General features: G+C 38.4%; 1 protein-coding gene across 1 annotated transcript in view; it reads left to right on the plus strand.

Annotated features, from left to right (window-relative positions):
- The first annotated feature begins 477 nt into the window (after positions 1–477).
- The window catches only part of LOC150109382 (G protein alpha q subunit-like), a 79,068-nt gene continuing 57,500 nt past the window's right edge, over positions 478–22,045 (plus strand). Inside the window, exon 1 of the mRNA XM_090407798.1 lies at positions 478–595. Within this exon, the coding sequence (XP_090263924.1) occupies positions 478–595 (118 nt within the window). The remainder of the gene's footprint in view (positions 596–22,045) is intronic.

Consider the following 22,045-nt stretch of genomic DNA (forward strand, 5'->3'; position numbering starts at 1 on the left):
CATAAAAATGTATTCATTGAAGATCAATGAAGACGAAACAAAATATTTCTAAAGTGGGGAGATAAGACACCACTACATAAAGTTTAGAAACCACTGTTGTAAGGAATCCATGTCTGGGTTTATAGTATCCAGCTATTCTGTTAGTCTTTGAACTACAATTGGATTAACGAAGAAACAAGTCAGAAAGAAGTATTCGTATAGCCTTGAACTTTTTATTGAATTAGTGCTAATGCCATTTTTTTTTTTTTTTTTTTTGATGGCGCCAATTATTTTTCTTTCCTTCAAATTCTAGGCAGGAGAAACACTATCAGAAACGTAGCTGTTTTTTTAATCCTTCGTGACCCTCAACGTTTTGTGCTTAGATTTTTCCTAAATATTTCACCTCTCTATCGAGTTCAAGGGGGTCTGTTTATTCATTGAAGAAATTCAATCACAGAGAATTTGCGATATTCATATTTCTATAGTTCATCTCTGGGAATGTCTTGTCTTTTAAGTGAAGAAGCAAAAGAACAGAAAAGGATAAACCAGGAAATAGAAAAGCAGCTACGCAGAGATAAACATGATGCCAGAAGGGAGTTAAAGCTTCTTTTGTTAGGTAAGTATTGGAAATCCTTCAATATGTGTTTTGTATTTGAGGGCTCAAATTACTGCTGAAAGAAAATATTACTTTATAATTCAAACTAGCCGGCAAACGTTGGTCGATTGGTAGAGCATCTGCTACTAAGGGCTCCGTTAAGTAAGTTTGAGTGTGGTTAGTAGTTGGAAGGGAAACAATCGTTCGTTGCTGTTGGCACACTCTCCCTGGAGGTGTCTAATAATACAAAAATTATAATATTATAATCAAATTTCGTAAAAATAATATTATTTTTACGAAACTTTCATAGTTTCAACATTCGGATTTGAAATAATGATCGATCTAATATCCACTTAAATTTGATGATTTTTATAATTATTTATTTATTTTTTAGTTATGAATTGAACATTTATCGATTTCTGTTGACTACATCCATAACGCTTGTTTATTTATATTATCACAATAAATTATTTATGCGTTGGCTATTTAAATATATGTGAAGAATGGGAAAAAAAAAACAAAAAAAAACGGAAGTTAATACCGAAATTACTATTGTTAGTCTCCGCAGCAAGTTATAGTTCCATACTTTCTCCAGTTGCCCTAAGTCAGTAGTTTTCAAAATGTGGAGGATGAAAGATCCTTTATAAGGAGGCGACGAGAAGGAATGGCCCTTATCATTGTTTATTTTCGAGCACAACTCCCGCATGCACTCGATATTTCATCCACTTATTTCAATACAATACAACACAGCACTTTCAACTTCCATATTTATTTCATTACCATTATTACATTATTACATTGTCAGATGCCATTGTAGTTATGACTACAATATAGTTACTACATCAAAAAAATTTGATTGTGGGTGCGCTAAGGATATTCCCCCGCCCCCATTTTTTTTCAATTATATATATCTTATCTCATCTTCCTTTTACCCTCTTTTACCTTGCGGTGTCGAGGGTTTATTAATCACCGGACCTCAAACCGTTCACAGGATAAGGTGGTCAGCCCTAAGTCCAGGTGTATCTATGTCCTGTAGTGTGTGTTGAGTTCTCAGGGCTAGTTTGCCTGCTTTGCGGGATGAAAAATCCCAGGATAAACTGGGGGGAAAAACCGTACTGTCCACGCCCAAGACCGGCTAACTTGGCAATGACTGAGAAAGATCCTTCAGCTCCACACGTCACTGACGGGATTCGAACCTAGGACACTCCTTCCCCAGGCATATGGTTGCGAAGCGCACAGCCACTAGGCTAACTGCGCGGATATATATAATTTTTTACATAATCTGGAAACCCCGCTGACCAAACATGGAGCTTTTTTTTTAATCCACTTCAGTCCTCCAATAAGCGAGGCAGTGATCTCATGCCGGTTGATGAATTTCATCTGCCACCTAAAGACAATTACAAACATCTATGCCAACGGCGGGAATCGAACCCGCAGCGTGTTGGTTGGAAAGAGGGTACGATATTATCAAATTCTCCCATCGGAGAATTTGATAATTCATGGTAGGAGAAACGTTGATGCCACTGCAGCAATTGATTTGGTGGAGATGAAGCTAGGCGAATCATAGGTATACCGACTTTGAATGGTTCGACTCAGGTTCGTCTAGAAAAAAAAAAGGGAGGGATAAGGTTCCACGAACACGTGATTACTAGGGGCAAGTAATTTCTAAGGGCCAAGTTAGGTACTAATATATTAATATAATCTTTTAATATAGTATTGCTCACAGCAAACAGTTGACTATTCTTCAACGATTAACAATTTACCGAGAGAACTCAAAATATATTTTAAATACCCAGCAACATTTATTCGATTCTATTTTTAGCGTGTCAAGGTTCACAATAAATTTCGTCTTTGTTTACTCGACGAAATGCTTTCTTTACAGCATGAGCGCCTGGAGTTGTTCACAGTAAGGGTATGCTTGGACTTTGGTCAGTGTGTAGTCTGTCCATTTGTAAGACTATCGATGTAAACAAATACATGAGAACAATACATGATCATCATGTGAAATTTATTATGCAAATGTAATTTTACTATTAAATCGATTTCCATATACTGTATTCTACTTTTTAATTTATTTTTTTGAAATTAAATTTTCAACAATGAGCTACCATTAAATCAGGAGCAACAAAACGGAAATCAAAATTATGGAAAGAACAAGAAAGAAAAAGAATAAAAAAACTGGGGAGAATCCAGGATTTTTAGGTACAACTACAGTAAATGTACAATGTCTTGATTTGGAAAATGAAGAGCCAAAAGAAGGTAAAGATAATAAACAATAATGCAGTGGTTCTAAATAACTAAAGCAGTGGTTCTCAAACTTTTATGCTTCGCGTACCCCCTGGAAATGTGTATGTAACTGGCGTACCCCTTGTACAGATAGATGAAAATATAGTTATAGTATAAAAATGGGAATAAAATAAAACACACACATAGAGGCGATCTGAATTGATTTCAATATGGCGGCTCGCGTGTTAGTGTTTCGTGTATTATTTATGGTGAATTGCGAATTTGATTGATATGTTTTTTAGCGATTTATGGTTTCGTGTCGAGTATTATGTTCACATGTATTGATCAAACATTTTGATTACGAAAAGTTTTTGTAAGTTAGTTACAGGCGAGTAAATACTTTAATTTCAATTTTTAGTTCCGTCGGAAACCATCTTCTTCGCCTAATCACAGGGCATACTAAACTATCGTACTGCTGGAAAACACCAGATTGTGTCAAAGGAATTTGCTATGGCAAAACCTCTGAACCAGACCATTTTCGAGGAGGTTTATAATGAATTCCTCGGATTAGGAAAACTTCTGAGTGATAGTTGGTAAAAGTTAAACTTTTTGACTCATTCCCGCCCTCTGCAGTCATAGAAGATAACTCGGACGATACAAGTGAGGAGCTCATTACTCAGTTGCAGTCTCCCCCAGACTTTGAAGAAGTTCGTGTGCGCAAAAAGCACAAAACCACTGACACAGACCCTCCCATAGATTTTGGTATGGAAGAGGATACTCCCAGTTCCAATCTCTCCACCGCCACGAAAGAAAGGGTTCCACCGATAGTCCTCCAGGAAAAGAAAAGATGGACACAATTAAGGTCCACCATGATAAACTCACTGATACAGTATCTCTCAGCCAAGAACACTGATGATGGTATAAAAATTCAGCCGGCTACTGTGACTGATTACAGGAAACTGACCAAAGTGTTAGACTCCAGCAATATTCACTACCACACCTTTGCTCTTAGTTCAGAGAAAAATCTGAAGGTAGTACTGCGGGGTGTCACGGAGGATATAACTACAGATGAAATTGAGGCTGACCTCCGCCACCAGGACCTGCCACCTATTAAGATCAGCAGAATGACGAGAGCGGACAAATCCCCTATGCTTCTGGTCTTGGTGGAGATTCACAAAGCCTATAAGAACATCTATGATTTAACATCTGTTTGTGGACTCCGGATCACCCCAGAGCCACTCCGTAAATGGGCATCTACTAATCAATGCCATAGATAACAGAAGTTTGGCCATGCTCAAAGACTCTGCAAGGCAGAGTATAAATGCCTGAAATGTGCTAAGAACCACCCCACTAACACCTGCATCAAGCCAAAAACCACCTCGGCTATATGTGTCAACTGTGTTGGCCCTCACCCAGCAAACTACAAGGGATGTACTCAGCACCCAAAAAATAGAGTGATGGAGACAGTTAAACCTCCCTCTTCCTCTAGTAAAAGATCACCTGGGGCCCTGCTCCACAGCCTGAGACTCGGCAGCAACAGTCGGTGACCTTCAAAGACAGTGGAAGCCAAAGGCAAACAAGAAGTTATGCTGATGTGGCCCGTACTAACAAACCAATATCTGAACAAAATCAGCCAATAGTGCCTACTAATCTGATAGCAGTTAATACAGCCTCTTTAGCTAACATGCTACAAGATTTCAGCCTCTCTAACCTTTCAGCAACCACCACTAAAATATTCCTACAGGAAACACAGGCCATCCTCACAGCAATCATAAATGAATAAAAACAAGCTTATTCCTGCCTCTCTTCAGATCATTGCATGGAATGCGAATGGCTTAAGGAACAAAATTCTGGAGCTACAAGATTTCACTTACAGCCTGATATTATACTAATCAGTGAAACACACCTTAGACCCTCTGACAGTCCCAAAATACGAAGTTATCTCATGTACAGAAATAACAGATCCAACTACAGGGGTGGTGGCACTGCCATCTTCATTAAGCAGCATTCTGTGAACAACTCACCAACCACTAACCTTGAAATTACAGGTGTGGAAGTTTTCACCAGCTCTGCCGGCAGATTGAAAATCTATTCGGCTTACAATCCATCCTTAAAAACTCTGCTGCAGACTGATCTAAATGCCATTTTAGGAGTTAGAGTACCCATCATTATTGCTGGGGATTTAAACTCCAAGCACCCTGCCTGGAATAGTAGAACCACCAACAAGAATGGCTGCATCCTTTCCAACTACATAGGATCAAACTGTGCTGTCGTGGCTGGACCTACCGAACCAACTCATCTCAGTACGTTTGGCACTGCTGACATCCTGGATATAGCTATCCTGCAAGACATTAAACTTCAGTACAGTCTTAAATCACTAAACGAGCTGTCATCGGATGATCACAACCCAATTCTACTACAACTGGGAAAACAAGAATACCTGTCTTCTCCCTCTCACTCATGCTTATCGTGGGACAGATTGTCTAAAGCACTTAGGGAGCAAATTGGACCTGTCCCTCACATATTCACAAAAGATGATGTGGAATCTGCAGTGACTAGCCTCACCCAACAAATTAAGTCTGCTATAACGGTTGCAACCTTCCAGAAACCTCTTTCCAAGCCTGGTCGTTTGCCCGAGGATATTATGGACCTGATCTAGGAAGAGATTTCGTAACACTCGCGCATCTCAGGACAAAACAGTTCTTAATAGATTGAACGGGGAAGTGAGAGATACACTTAAAACTCATAGAAACCAAGTTTGGGATGAAATGTTAGCTTCTATCTCACCTATTGATCACTCTATCTGGGGGTTACTGAGAAACATCAAAAATAAAAACAGATCCCTCTCCTCAATCTCACAGAAGCCATAGTAAAGAATCTAGAGGTGCAGTGCAAACCTTCATATAACAACTTAGATTTTAATCACTTATACAAAATCCACAGACAAGTCAGACACATATTAAAACTCCCAGATACCAGTGCTTACCATATTGCACCCACATCACCTGTTGAATTATATGGTATTATTAAAGAACAATAAAGCTCCTGGACACCGGACGGCATCTCGAATAGGGTGAACACACACACACACACACACACACACACACACACACACACACACACACACACACACACACACACACACACACACACACACACACACACACACACACACACACATTCAATTTTGTATTCATAAATTACATACATATATCGAATTGTTTATATCACAGAGTGACATAAACAAATTTTACTGGGTAATCAGTGAGATATGTTTTTTTTTTTTACGCTTGCACAGTTCATCAATGGTTTGGAGTTATCTTGCTAAGGTAGAGTCGCAAGTCATCCTCAACATCCAGTCTGTTCCTATATTTATTTTTTTAAAGCAGTTAAAGAGGAAAAACCAGTTTCACATAAACAAGTTGTTGTGAAAGGTAAGAAATGTTTGACTGCAATTTTTTGGAACGAATGTTTTTTAAACTATTGTCACAAGATATCTCAATCAACTCTTCTTTATTGGACAACGGAAGCTTACATTTTTCTAAATCAAATGTGAAAGGGGGGGGGGATCTATTCTTGCATTTCATTAGGTTGGGGAATACTGCCTCATAAGAGTTTTAAGAGTGCTAAAGTGAACAATTATTTGTTGTCTGATGTCTTCAAAGTCTGCAATCGTTTGCTCATTTTCTTTAATAAATGAATCTAGTCGCTGAAATTGGCCACAGCTGTTCTTTTTAATTCCGTTTTCCTATATATATATATAATTTTTTTTAACCATTGCCTCTGTGTTCTTCTCAACATAGAACACATCAACGTTGTCTCCTTGCAATGATAAGTTTCTTTTTTTTCATTCTTTCTTTTTTTTTTTTTTTTTCAAATATATCAGCTAATATACTAACCATAGAAGCCATTCTAAATCTTGCAGTCTCAAAGAAAGTTGAAACTCGTGGTCCATGAAGAAAAGTGTACTTCATTGTAGAGTTCAAATAAATGGCGAAGAACATTTCCTCGTGACAACCAACGTACTTCTGTGTGAAGTATCAACATCTAATGCAGGCTACTCTTTTCTTCACAGATAATTGAAAAAATTCCAGACTTCAATGGTTGAGTTTGGTGAAATTAACCATTTGTACACTTTTAAGTTCCAGGACTCTTTTTAAATCATCAGGGAGAAGAAATATAGCTATCAGCACTTCACGGTGAAGACAACAATGAGTGAACTGACATTCTGGTGCAGCTTGTTTTATACGACAAACCACTCATTGCTTTTGCTCCATCAATATATACAAAAATGCAATTTTTTCATTCAAGGTTGTTTTCGGCAAAAAATGAATCAATCATATCAAAAATATCCTCACCCATAGTAAACGTTTTGAGAAGCTTACAAAATAAAATATCTTCAAATATTGCATCTTGGAATTTTTCACGCCCAAAAACAAGTAATTGAGTTAGCCCAGCTACGACTGTCGACTCATCCACTTGTATGGCAAACCACGATCTACATTAAACAGTTCGAATGAGTTGTCCTTAATATTACAGGGCATATCTTTAATTCTATTGGAAAGTGTGTCGTTTGACAAAGGAATGGTTCTGACAAGGTTTGCCTCTTTTTGACCAAACATACAAGAAGCTTGTCTTGTATGTTCTTGTATGTATTGTATATATGTCTGGAAAGAGATGTGCTTTGCATTATGGGAGATACTAAGACAAGGAGTGATGAGAGCTTGGTCCACTTTTACCACTAGTTGCCTCGGTCCTGAAGATACTTGAAGCGCAAATTTTGTTTGCTTACACTTGGATAAAGGATTAAACTAAATTTATTAATTTAGTTTAATTTTTAATTATAATTTTTCCCACTCTAACCAAGTGGGAAAAAACTTCCAACATCTTTCTCTAAATCCAGAGTAATTTAATAATAAGGTGAGACACCTTTTGGCAACTCATATAAGTAAATATAAGTAAATATGACTTCTCCATTTCTTCCACCTTGGTATCACCACCTCTGGGTCTGGCTCTCACTGACGAGACCTCAATAAAGGTCGAAACTGGTCTGGGTAGTGGCCCTTCCCTTAATGCATAGACATTATACATGTCTGGAAGGAGATGTGTTTTGCATTATGGGAGATACTAAGACAAGGAGTGATGAGAGCTTGGCCCACCTTTATCACAAGTTGTCTCAGTCCGGAAGATACTTCAGGTGCAAACTTTGTTTGCTTACACTTGGAGAAAGGAGTAAACTAAATTTATTATACAAGAAGCTATTTCTTCCACTGCTGGAAGAATGAGTGACTCTCCTATTGTGTGAGCCTTTTCCATCTTTGGACATTTGAAGGCTTACTTTGTAAGAAGCATTGAGTGCAATTTCATTTGATTCTACACCAGAAAAATGCTTAATTATGGTTTTATTCAGGTCTTCCAAAAGAGATTCAAAACAGCTTAAGGGCTTAATTTTTTAAATGCCTCATGTTTTGTTTCAAAGTGTCACCATAAAAGAGATAGCTTCATAGAATTTTGTGACAGGACTTCAGAGCAAACAGTGCACTATGGATTTGGTTCTACTAAATTTCTTGTCCAGATAAAGCCAAATTGTAAATATGATTCATGATATTTACGTTCTTTATTTTTTTTTTCATCACTTGATTGTTTAACATTTAATGTTCTTTTAGTTACTTTGGTAATTGAGCTAATAATAAAAATAACAATAAGCTAAAGCGTTTTTATTCCCTTGTAGGGAGTAAGCGAGGCCTTTTAACCCTATCTAGCTTTTGGAGACTGAGTGGGTAGTTCAATCTCCACCGGTAGCGAATCAGAGATAGTCGGCCCGTGACTATCACTAATTATAAGCCGCCACCGATGAAGAGATGGCAAACAAGTGCTGCCATCTCTTGGTACCTAATCCTAATAGAATGTGTTGTCTGAATTAATGTGGATTCTATGGTCGATTTTCTTGTGTTCACGGAATGAAAAAAACCTGAGTTTCCGGAGGAAAAAACCCGCTTGCTATGACAGAGATCGACTAATTTGGGAAGTAGTCGAAGAAAAAAAAGTTCCTCTAGATGGCGACTAGACTTCAACTGAAGTCCATGCTTGGGCAGCCTAGCACAGAAGATGTAAGCGCCACTTCCACTGCAGGTCTTTCCACGTTACTTTTCTTGTTAATTATCCATTTATCCATGTTTCAAGGCACTTTAGAAACATGTTCATTTAACTTCACGGTAAACCGAAAACAAAATAACTTTAAGCACAGCAAGTGAAATAAATCACAACAAATACATAGAGCAGTAAGAAGGCACACTCATTCACTTAGAATGGATGTTTTGACCATGCGATCAGCTGTTCAGGTAGGTTTGGCTCTCAGGTATGGAAGGTGAGGGAGGATTGACAAACATGTATAGACATGAACTACAACGCTGCGCTTCGTCACTCAGTTCTCAGAAATTAATCAGTATTGCCAACTTGCGACTTTGTTACTCGATCTAGTGGCTTTTAAGCTCTCACGGCATACCCCCCCCCCAAAAAAAAATTTTTTTTACCACATATCCCTCAAGGGGTACGCGTACACCATATTGAGAACCCCTCCTCTAAAGAATCAGAACAGCAGTTGACTCGGCAAGAGAGCGATACTCATTCAGACTTAATAAAAACAAACAATTATGATATAAGTGTAATTGAAACAGAATATTGTACACCAGTTCAAGTGGAGGAGGTGGTACGCCTAGAGCCCGGAAAACATCCTACGGAATTTCCGAATGGCATTCATGGGTATAAATTTCCAATTAATTTACTTAAAATAACTTTACAAAATGGTGAACTAATACCACGAGATTGGCTCCTCTGGAGTAACAGCAAACAAGCATTGTTTTGCTTCCCTGCAGACTTTTTAATAAAACTGCGACATGTTATACATCCAGTTTTGCTCTGAAATCTGGATTTTCAATAAAATGGTATGAAAAAATTTCCGAACATCAAAATAATCATTTTGATCAAAAAAATCATAAAACGAATTATATACAATGGCGAAATTTAGAGAAAAATCTTGGCAACACAACTGTAAATTCATATCTTCATGATTATGTCAAGAATCAGGAATGCAAATAGAAACAAATATTACACAAAATTTTAGGCGTTACATTATTTTTTAGAGAATGAGGTTTAGTATTTAGAAGTAAAACACATTTGTTAGGTAATCCCGGAAACAGAAACTTTTTGGGAATTGTATGAATTAATGTGTCACTATGATCCCGTACTAAAATAAAATAAAATAAAAACAAACATTTGAACAATGTAAAACAATCCCGCTGGCCTGGTTGGCCGAGTGGTTAACGTATCAGCTCTCCAGCCAATAGGCTGCGGGTTTGAATCCCCACTAGGCATGGATGTTGTGATCGTCTTCCACCGTCATACATTCATTCATCTAAGTATGGATACCGTATTTACTCGAATATCTTGCACCCCTTTTACTTTATGAAAAAAGAAATTAAAGTTTCCGATATACCTCGTACACACACACACACAAAAAAAAGTTAAAACTTTAAGTAAAAGGTAGTGAATGTTGTTATGGCAGCCTTACATATTTTGGAATTCGGTTGAAGAAAATTAGCATTTCAACTTGATAATTGTCGGCTTGCCTTTGTCGTTGAGTCCAGTGATTTTTTTGTTAATACCGTTTTAACTTCATGGGGCAAAAGTGCGAGTTATATTCGAGTAAATACGGTACGCTCTCCCAAGACAGGGTACTGCATTTTCTACTCACTAAAGGGTGAAGGCCTCTCTCAAGGGAGAGGCCTTCACCCTGTAGTGGGTAGAAAATACCGGGTGAACATCATCATCAAAACAATCCCAATTATCACATAACCGAATGCAAGTACATTACTTATCAGCCGAAAGCCGTCCGCGCGGTTAGTTTAGTGGCTTTGCGCTTCGCAACCATATGCCTGAGGAAGGAGTCTCCTAGGTTCGATTCCCGTCGCTGACGTGAGGAGCTTAACACGTTCATTGCCAATCACGCGATATCGCGCGATGCGAGTTCTCACCAAACGGCCGATCACGCGTTATTTATCGCGCGGACGTCGCTAACTAAATAAAAAAATAAAAAAAAATTGGCCACCACACGAAATTCCAATTTTCAGCTTGGCAATGAAAGTGTTAAGGATCTTCCTCAACCATAGCCAAGTTATCGGTCTTGTGAGTGGACAGCGCCCCCCCCCTCCCAGTTTATCTGGGGTTTTTCATTTTGCAAGCAGGCAAACCGGCCCCCTGAACACACGGATCTACAGCCATAAATACTTAACCCCCATGAGGGGGGATCAACTCGCCCCAGTAGGGACGGGAAAGAAGAGGGAGCGAACTCCATACGAATAAATAAATAAAAAGCCAGAACAAATTTATAGAATGCTGTGCAGATACTGTTACAAAAGCAAAGTATTACTAAATAATAGTAAATACAACTCCCGATTCTGCAGATGTATCTACTATTTTATCATATTGAACAGAAGATTTTCATATGGCGGTACGAATGAATTGAAAGGAGATAATTTTTTTAGGAGAGAGGACTTGAAAGTATTGTTAAAGGTAGCGAAAGAAAAGAGTGACGTGACAGAGTTAGGATGGTGAGTCTGTAGCCGCGGTGTGACAGAGAGGAGTTTAGAAGAAGGGCTATAATCGCAAATGACTTTATGAGCAGGTTATGCAGACGGTGTGGTGTGGAATTTGTGGACGTGTGGAATGAGTTTGATGAGCGAAAGGATTTGTACAAGAAGGATGGCCTGTATTTGAATGGATTTGGTGTGTGGAGACTGGAAAAAGTGTTGCTGAATGAAGTGAAAATGGATGTGCAGAACGAGGGAAATTAGAACTATCAAGGAGGGGGGGGGGGAGTGGATATGCGGACGTCAGTAAGACAGTTGAGTGTAAGAATATATATAATGTACTCGAGCCAGTACTAAGGACAAGAAACCAGAATGGAATAGTTAGAATAACGCATCAAGATAGGGATGGGACAAAGGGACCTCTGCATTTCATGTATACTAATGCCAGGAGTATTAGGAACAAGAAGGAAGAATTTTTGGCCTTGGTTGGATCTTCCTGGCCACAGGTTATTGGCATTAGTGAAACATGGCTGACGGAGATGATATAGTTAGTGGGATAGAATGTGTAGTTTATAGTGTGTTAAGGAGGGACAGAGAGAATAAAATGGGGAGGAGGAGTGTGAACTGCAGCCGAGGAGAATAGAAATTGATCGCAGGATAATGAAAAGAGCTCATTTGAGGCTATTTGGTGTGAGATTGAGACTAGCAGAACAAAATATACAGTTGGCTGCTGCTATAGACCAGGTGATGAAATAGATGGTGGAGATAGTATGCATAAACAAATTGATGAAATGAGTGGAAGGAGGGTAATTATTATGGGGGATTTCAACTATGGTAACATTGACTGGAAGGAGCAGAGGACACATGTGAGGAAGGAACTGGATTTAATTCAGTTACTAAGGGATAACTATCTGAGACAGCATGTAATAGAAAGTACTAGGGGTTTGAGAGCGTTTGACCTGGTAATAGCATCTGAGAATTTGACTGTAATGAATATGACCATGTCCACCTATTGGTGAGAGTGATCATAAGGTCTTGACCTGGGAGGTAGTTAAAGGTGTGGAATTTTTGATTAAGACAGGGTAAACGTGGAATTACCGTGCTGGCAAGTATGACAAGCTTAGGAGATTGCTTGGTTCAGTGGCATGGCATGTAAACCTCCAAGGGCTGGATGCCGACAGAGCATGGCGAGCGGTCAAGGAGCATTTGCTGGAGGTTATGGCTGATTGTATACCTATGGTCCGAATAGTAAAACAAGTAGGGGTTAAATGGATGAATAACACCATTAAGCTTGAGCTGCAAAAAAAAGAAACAACTGTGGAGGGAGTTTAAAGAGAAAGGTGACCTGCAGGCACACGAACGATAAAAAGCGCAGGCCAGATGGGTAACGAGTGTGGTAAGAAAAGCAAAAGTGGATTATGAAAGGAAGCTAGCTGTGCAAGCTAAAGAGAATTCCAAACAGTTCTTTCAATATGCTGCAAGTAAAACAAAAACTGTACATACACGGCAGAATGATTTTAAGGAATGCCGATGGCAAAGAGGTCACTGAATCAGTCGATATAGTGGAATTACTGAGCGAGCACTTTGCAAGAGTATATCATCCAGGTGGTAACATTGAAAGAATGAAGGAACCATTAGTTTATACGGGAATTGTGATGAATGAAGAGGTGAATAGTCTATTACAGAACCTTAATGTGAATACATCTGTGGGATTGGACGGTATACCGGCACAGGTCTTAGGTGAAGCGGCTAAAGAATTATCAGTGCCCTTGACCACGTTGTTTAATTTAAGTCTCGGGTCTGGTTTAGTCCCGGAGGTGTGGAAAGAGGGGATAATAGTTCCACTGCATAAAGGAGGATCCAAGACTACCGTTGCAAATTAACGACCGATCAGCATACCAGGAGTCGTTGTCAAGGTCTTGGAGAAAGTAGTCAAGGGAAAAATACAGGAATGGATTGATGAAAATGATATACTGTATGGGAGAAAGCATGGTTTTGTGAAGGGTAGATCATGCCTCAGTAACTTGCTCAAGTTTTATAACACAGTGATGGCTGAACTGGATATGGATAATGGGTTTACAGTGATACTGCTGAACCTGGCTAAGGCCTTTGACAGGATACTACATGGAATTCTAATCTATAAAATGCAACATATGGGAATGGATAAAGGGTTGGTGAAATGAATGGATGGGTGGTTGATGGTGAGATATCAAAGAGTAATTTATTCAGGAGTAGAGTCCAAAAGACAGCCTGTGACTAGTGGTCTGTTCTTGGACCACTGCTGTTTAATTTGTTCATTAACGATATAGGGAAGGATCTAAGAGGAACGGTTCATTTGTTCGCTGATGATGCAAAGTTGGGTAGGGCAATGGTGAATGCAGAAGATGTCAAAATTTTTCAGGATAATTTGGATAGATTGGAGGTCTGGGATAAGGAGAATGAATATCAATTTAATGTGACAAAATGTAAGGTTATGCATTTTGGGGTAAAAAGATTAGCAGCAGTATATCACATTGGTGGAACTGTACTCCAGGAGATTGATGAGGCTAGGGACTTGGGAGAGTTGGTGGATAGGGAGATGAAGTTTAGGGGATACATTGCAAAAGTGGCTAAATCAGCTCATCAAATCACTTGGTTGCTGAAGAGATCTGGTCAACTAGGTTTCTTCTTGGTTGGGAGGCAGTTGTGAGGATCCAGAGGCGAGTGACCAAGATTATAGCAGGTCTATGGAATGAACCTTATGAGAACAGGTTGAAGAATTGTGGGTTGCAGAAATTGGTTGATAGGTGGAAAAGAGGAGATATGAATGAGATTAAAATTGCTAAAGGGTTTCTATAGGATTAATTCAGAGGATATTTTTGAGATCAGGACTGGTGATGGGAGGACGCTATGACAGTGAATGAGTGCAAGGCAAGGTATGATAGATACTGTAAGAATGTCGAATGGTTGTGTGGACATGATGTTTAGGGCCTCCCTCGATGAGTCTAACGACTCCTTGGAGTCGTCCGTAGTAATAATAATATTGAGTTATTTGCAAGTGAGTGACGCTGGAAAGTATGAAATTAAAGAACGGTTTTGAAATTTGTCCACTGTAGCCAGAGAACAGGAGAAGCGATTGCCAACTTAATTTTAAGTACTTTTGAAGAACACAATTGCCGATTGCGGTGGCCAGGATTACAACGGAGCCAATCTGAGTGGCTCTTATAAAGGTTCTCAAAGTTTCATTTTCAGAGAAAAAAAATTCTTTAGCAATACATTATCCTTGTGTTTGTCATTCACTAAATGTGTGGCATACAAGCTGCGGAAGCTTGCATTGAAGCAATTATGTTTTGGGACCATTCAAAAATTGTACAGTATTTTTAGTTCAAGCCTTCAAAGATGGGATATTTTAAAACAAAATATTGGTTGTTCCCTGCACAGTTTATCTCACACGCGTTGGCCAGCAAGAATAGATGCCGACTGTAACATTCACAAATAATTTAGGCGGATTAAAAAATTAAAAAAAAGTCGTGGAACAAATTTTATCTTTAAATTTAACTGCAGAAATTCGGACTGATTTCAATGGCATTCTGATTTACATTAATTCATTTGAATGCATAATTTTAGCCAGTGTGTGGTTTAAAATATTGGTGGCGGTCAATTACAGAAACAAAATTTTACAGAAAATAACTGCAACAATTGACATTGAAGAAACCAAAAGCAAAAACTTAATTTTGGAAATAAAAGATATTAGAGAAAAGTGGACCAGTGTTTTCAGTGAATGCAAATTTGTTGCTGAAAATTTTCAAATTGAAATACCTTCCACGAGTTTGTCTGCTAAAAGACGTAAATTTAGAATAATATATGCAGACGAAAACGTTCGGGACAGTGATAATTCAGAAATTAATATTGAAGAACACTTGAAAATTCATGTATTTTTACAAAATTCTAGATTTCGTTATCGGAAATTTGACTTGGCGATATAGTGCTATAAATGAAATATCCAGTTTATTTCGATTTTTATGGCATTACTTGACAGTTGATGACAATAAATTAAAACAGAACGCTGAAATTATAAGCTAGAAATGTAACTGCGATATTTCCAAAAAATTGCCTATGAAACCATACACACAGCTACTTTCGGCGTGAATCGTTAGATTGAGCTAGTAAATAAAATCGAAGAATTACATATTGAAACAGTGTTTCTCAACATTTGCATTGCTCTCAGAAGATTTTCTACGTTATCTGTAACTGTGGCCCAGGCCGAAAGGTAATTCAGTGTATTGGCAAGAATTAAGAATGTGTTAAGGTCTACTATGTGCCAAAATCGTCTCAAGAGTAGTACTTTGGCTATGTTAGCCAGACAGATTTTGATTATATTATTCAAATGTTTGCAAATAAAAATGCCAAGAAAGCTCTAAATGTTAATAAATTCAATTATTTGTTATATAGTAACGTTGCCAATAGTTTTTGAAAGAAAGAAATATTAATTGTTGCTATTATATGTTTTGTGTGCGGAATTTTGATTTTGATTTTTCTAGTCTGATATTGTTTATTAATATTTTTGGTATTAATAAAACAGGAAAATATAAAAATAATTGTTTTATTTATTTATTTTGGTTACCTGTTAAGAGCTTTTTCCCCCGGTCCCAGCGTTGGCTCTCGACGAACCTGGTTCTGCTTTTCCGACGGTGCAATGGGAAGGCGAATCTCGCGTTTGGTTGAAAACATCTGAGATCAATTAATTGAAAAAAAATAAAATTTTCCTATTTTGCAACGTAAGTCGATGAAGCAACTGATGTAGTCATAGATGCTTATCTGATTACATTATTATTATTATTATTATTATTATTACGGGCAACTCCAACCAGTCCTTAGACTCATCGAGAGAGGCCCTAAACATCATGTCAAGGACAACCATTCAGCATTCGCACATTTTCTATCATACTTTGCTTTGAACTCATTTACAGTCATTTACAAACTCTGGCAGCTTATTCCACTCATTCACCACTCTCCAAGGAAAAAAAAAAAAAAAACCTAGTTCTAACACCTTGCTAACTACACTCTTGCTCAATTTCCATGCATGATCGCTAGTTCTCCCACCACCAGACATGTTCTGAAAAATTTCCTCTGAATTAATCTTGTAAAAACCCTTCAGTAATTTGAATGTCTCAATCATATCACCCCTTTTCTGCCTATCAACCAATTTCTATACCCCACAGATCTTCAACCTGTTCTCGTAAGGTTCATTCCATAGACCAGCTATCATCTTGGTCACTCGTAGCTGGATACTTTCTACCTCCTCCTCCCAAACAAGAAGAAACCCTGGCGCCCAGATTTGGGCACAGTAGTGGGGGTCTTATCAAGGCTCGATAAAGAGGAACAATAACCTGCTTGTTTGTGCTCGTCAAAGTATTATTCAGTAACAAAGTGATCTGATGAGCTGATTTAGCCACTTTTGCTATGTGCCCTATAAACTCCCTATCCACCAACACTCCCAAATTTCTGGCTTTTTCAATCTCCTGAAGTACAGTTTCACCAATGTGGTATACTTCTGCTAATCTTTTCACCCCCCCCCAAATGCATAACCTTTTTTTGGGGGGGGGAAGGTTTTGCATTTTTGCCACATTAAACTGGCTTCCATTCTCCTTAGCCGTCTGCCAACATATCCAAATCATCCTACAAAGTTTGACATCATGTGCATTCACTATTGCTCTACCCAACTTTGCATCATCAGCAAATAAATGAACAGTTCTTCTCAGATCCTTTCTATATCGTTAATGAACAAACTAAATACAGTGGTTTAAGAACAGAACCCTGCAGCAAACCACTAGTCATAAGTCTTCTTTTGGACTCTACTCCTGAATAAACTACTCTCTGATATCTCTCCATCAATCACCCTCCTATACATCTCACCAACCATATATTCCTCCCCATATGCTGCAGTTTACTGATTAGAATTCCATGTGGTGTCCTGTCAAAGGCATTAGCAAAGTCCAGCAGTATCACTGCAACCCCATTACCCTTATCCATTTCAGCCGTCACTGTATTATAAAAAAAGTGAGCAAGTTACTGAGGCATGATCTACCCTTAACAAAACCATGCTGCCCCCATACAGTATTCCATTTTCATCTATCCATTCCTGTATTTTGCTCTTGATTACTTTCTTCAAAACCTTGACTCCTGATATGCTGATCGGTCGGTAATTTGCAACAGCAGTCTTCCTTTATGCAATGGACCTTTTCCCCCCACTTTCCATCCCTACGGGACTAACCCAGAGCTGAGACTTAAATTAAACAATATGGTCAAGGGCACTGACTCGAGCTGGTATACCATCCAATCCCACTGATGTATTCACATCAAGGTTCTGTAATATACTATTCACCTTAATTCCTGTATAAGCCACTGGTTCCCTCATTTCTGCAATATCACCGCCTGGATGATATACTCTTGCAAAGTGTTCGCTTAGTAAGTCTACTATTTCAACCTATTCAGTTACCACCCTACCATTAGCATTCCTTAAACACATTGCCATATACAGTTTTTCTTTTACTTGCAGCATATGGAAAGAACTGTTTGGGATTCTCTTTAGTATGCGTTGCTAATTTCCTTTCATAATCTGCTTTTGTTTATCTTACCACAGTAGTTACCCTTCTTGCCTGTGCTTTGTACTGTTCGTTTGCCTGCAGTTCACTTTCTCCTTAAATTCCATCCACAATTGTTTGTTTGTATCTTTTTTTTTTTTTTTTTTGCAGTTCAAGCTTAATGGTGTTATTCTTCCATTTAACTCCCACTTGATTTACTCTCCAGACTCTAGGTATGCAATCAGCCATTATCTCCTTCAAACGTTCCTTTACCATTCCCTATGCACTATCAACATCTAGTTGATAGCACTGATCCAAGCAATCTCCTCAGCTTGTCATACTTACCAGCCCGGTAATTCCACTTGTACCCTGTCTTAATAGATAATTCCACACATTTGGCCACCTCCCAGGTCACCTTATGATCACTCTTACCAATTGGTATCAACGTGGTCATATTCATTACAGTCAAATTCTGAGATGCAATTACTAGGTCGAGCACTCTCGAACCCCTAGTATATTCCATGACATGCTGTTTCAGGTAGCTATCCCTTAGTAACTGCAAAAAATCCATTTCCTTCTTCCCATATGTGCTGAATGATGATACTGTCGTTAAGGAAGATTTGCCATTAATTGAACCTATTGAAGCAATGCCACCTCAGCAGAACTTTTCTGTGTAACTGATTTTTTTTTTTTTTTAATGAAAATGACATAATGTGGGGAAACTGTATTGCACTCTGCAGACTGACTAAGCGCAGTCAATGTTCAGGCAGTGGGAATGCAAGTTTTTTTGTTTTTGTTTTTTGATAAAACAAAAGAGGAGTCTCCTTAAAGGGGTTGGAAATGACTGCCCTAAGTTGTTTGTAACCTTGCTGGATTTCGTAGTACAGTACTTCTCCTAATGAAACCGCACATTCATGTTTGCATACTAAGTAACGAATTAACCAAAAGGAAAAACAGCATTGACAAACTTTCGCAATTTGCCTGCATTTAAATTCACTTTAAAGCGTACTTTTCAATCTCCGATCTAAAGTTTTAGCCTGAAGATGGAAATTGTTTTACTGAGTTTGCATAACAGTAGCAAATTATGTATGTCAAATTAATCACTGACATATAGAACAGGGGGGGTATCTGGAAATTCCCCGACTAGATTAGCAGAAGAAAGACCGTTTCAAGTTCGACTGTAGTCGCTGACAGCCGAAACATTTTGACTAATTTTGCACTTGCAGCATAAAAACAAATTTCTATTCTGGATCCCCTTCTTTCCCTCTTCCCAAAAGATATAATCAGCTATTAGCCAAATAATCCGACTCCATTTCTTTCAAAAGTTACTGAAAATGCCATCATTAGCTAAAAATTCACTATCTCGATGTTCAGATTACGTCTGTTTAGCAGATATTACTCGCCTCTCCATGTAACCAATGAAAGTTGTATGATAATTCAACACTTCCAGTGTGTCAAAGAACGACGCCGTGTCCTAAACAGTGCTATTTGGAGTCATGGAGCATGTTTTTTTTTTTTTTGCTCTATTTTTGATCTTCAACTCAAGCTCCGGCTTACCAACCACGCTAAGGCGCTGCTAAAGGACTGTTTAACACCTTTTGATTTGTCCTCCATCCTTTGAAGTTGTATTGTTGATTTTATCTCTAGTCGTTTACTTTTATTGTGGAAAGCTTCCTATCTCCTCACATTTCCTCTCCAATGCTAGGGTACCCCAGGAACTCATTACTTTCACTCAACCTCTTTCTTCTCTATATCTAAAATCCGAAATATTTTATATTATTTTGTTGATGATATACTCCATTCCTGTTCCTTTGACAAACCACATAGAGGCCAAACATTCCAATTTCTAAAATCTTCCATAACCAATGCCTGAACGATCTTTTGGCCATTCTTTAGCAGAATGATTACAACCTTCTCTTCACTGCTACAAAACACACACAATACATAACATCCACAATATATAATTTGTTCATTAACGATATAGGAAAGGATCTGAGAGGAACTGTTTATTTGTTTGCTGATTATGCAAAGTTGGGTAGAGCAATAGTAAATCCACATGATGTCAAAATTTTGCAGGATGATTTGGAAAGATTGGAAGACTGGGCTAAGGAAAATGGAAGCCAGTTTAATGTGGCAAAGTGTAAGGTTATGCATTTTTGGGTGAAAAGAATTGCAGCAGTATACCACATTGGTGGAACTGTACTCCAAGAGATTGACGAGGCCAGGGATTTGGGTGTTGGTGGATAGGGAGTTTATGGGGCACATAGCAAAAGTGGCTAAATCAGCTCATCAGATCACTTTGTTACTGAATAATACTTTGACGAACACAAACAAGCAGGTTATTGTTCCTCTTTATCGAGCCTTGATAAGATCCTCATCTTGACTACTGTGCCCAGATCTAGGCGCCAAAGGGTTTCTTCTTGATGGGGAGGAGGTAGAGGGGATCCAGCAGCGAGTGACGAAGATGATAGCTGGTCTATGGAATGAACCTTACGAGAAGAGGTTGAGATCTGTGGGGTATAGAAATTGGTTGATAGGCAGAAAAGGGGTGATATGATTGAAACATTCAAATTACGGAAGGGTTCTTACAAGATTAATTCAGAAGAAATTTTTCAGAACATGTCTGGTGGTGGGAGAACTAGCGATCATGCATGGAAATTGAGCAAGAGTGTAGTTAGCAAGGGTGTTAGAACTAGGTTTTTTTTTTTTACTTGGAGAGTGGTGAATGAGTGGAATAAGTTACTAGAGTTTGTTGTGAGTGCCATGGCTGTAAATGAGTTCAAAGCAAAGTATGATAGAAAATGTGCGAATGCTGAATAGTTGTCCTTGACATGATGTTTACGGCCTCCCTCGATGAATCTAAGGACTCCTTGAAGTTGCCCGTAATAATAATAATAATAATATCCCAAAACTTTGTCCTTTCCTGATCAAGACATTTCTCACAAATTTCAGATACTAACTAACTTTAAAATATGGTTTTCACTCTGACATGGTAGCATAACAAAATGTCAGGCAATCCACTTAATAGATGATCCTCTCTTCCCAAATGACGTTCTGTCCGTTTTTGCCTTATGTTTTACGACAACTTCGATAATTTTTCTTTTATGACTGCTGCTGAACTGGCTTTTATCGTTCTTCCACTCTGATGTGTTATATAAAAACACAGACTTCGAAATTCATGCAGGGTCCATTTGGATACCTACTGAACTAATTTCTCATCCCAATGTTTCATTTCCCTGATTCTATGCTGCAGAACAATCTTGCTTACTTCTTTCTTGAGCACGACTTCCGCCAAACACAGTTTGCTTGTTTCTTCTAAATTGCTTGCCTGCATGCAACAGTAATATGATGTAGGCTTTGTAGTCTGGTGTGCGCGTGTGTATGGAATATTAAAAAAAAAATATTTCTGATAACTTTTTTTGCACAGTGCGTAAATCTTGATTAATTTTTATCCTTGCTCATTATAGTATGAATATCATCATTACTTTGTTCATGGCTGCACTACATAAATGAAAATTTTCTTGTATGCAAAACATTGCTCATCCCCCAAGTGAAAAGGTTTGTGCACTCATGACCTAGAATGCTACAGAATAACGGTGGTTATTGTCCTATAGATAGACAAAACTCCACATTCCAATACCATAACTGGAAAACAGTATCATTAATAACATATTTCCATACTTGACACATATGGACAAGGCACTCCTCCTGGAAGTATCTGTAGAGAATTGACCAGATATAGAGGCTTCCCTTCATCCCATTACTTTTCATCACTGTAGAAAAAGACCTTCCACTCATGAACAGTCCAGTTTCAAGTCCAAGAAATTAGAGGAGTAGGGAGGAGAATGCGGGATAATGGTGAAAGGAGCGCTGAAGTTCAGGGGATATGTTGCATTGTTAGTGACGACAATCAACATTGCTGGAATAATGAAATGGATGTTGATAGTACAGATAAGGATGTGAGAGTCCTACTGTGAAGTGCCAATTAATGATTTTGGATGAATAGTATAATCAGATTACATCTGGAGGACTGTGTAGAGATTTTGTCGGCTTCAAGATGGAGGGAAAAAACTTTATAGAGGGCAAAATGTTTA

Source organism: Typopeltis vanoorti, chromosome 2, assembly GCF_054136105.1.
Source record: "Typopeltis vanoorti isolate ZY-2024b chromosome 2, IOZ_Tvanoo_1.0, whole genome shotgun sequence".
Lineage (NCBI taxonomy): Eukaryota > Metazoa > Arthropoda > Arachnida > Uropygi > Thelyphonidae > Typopeltis > Typopeltis vanoorti.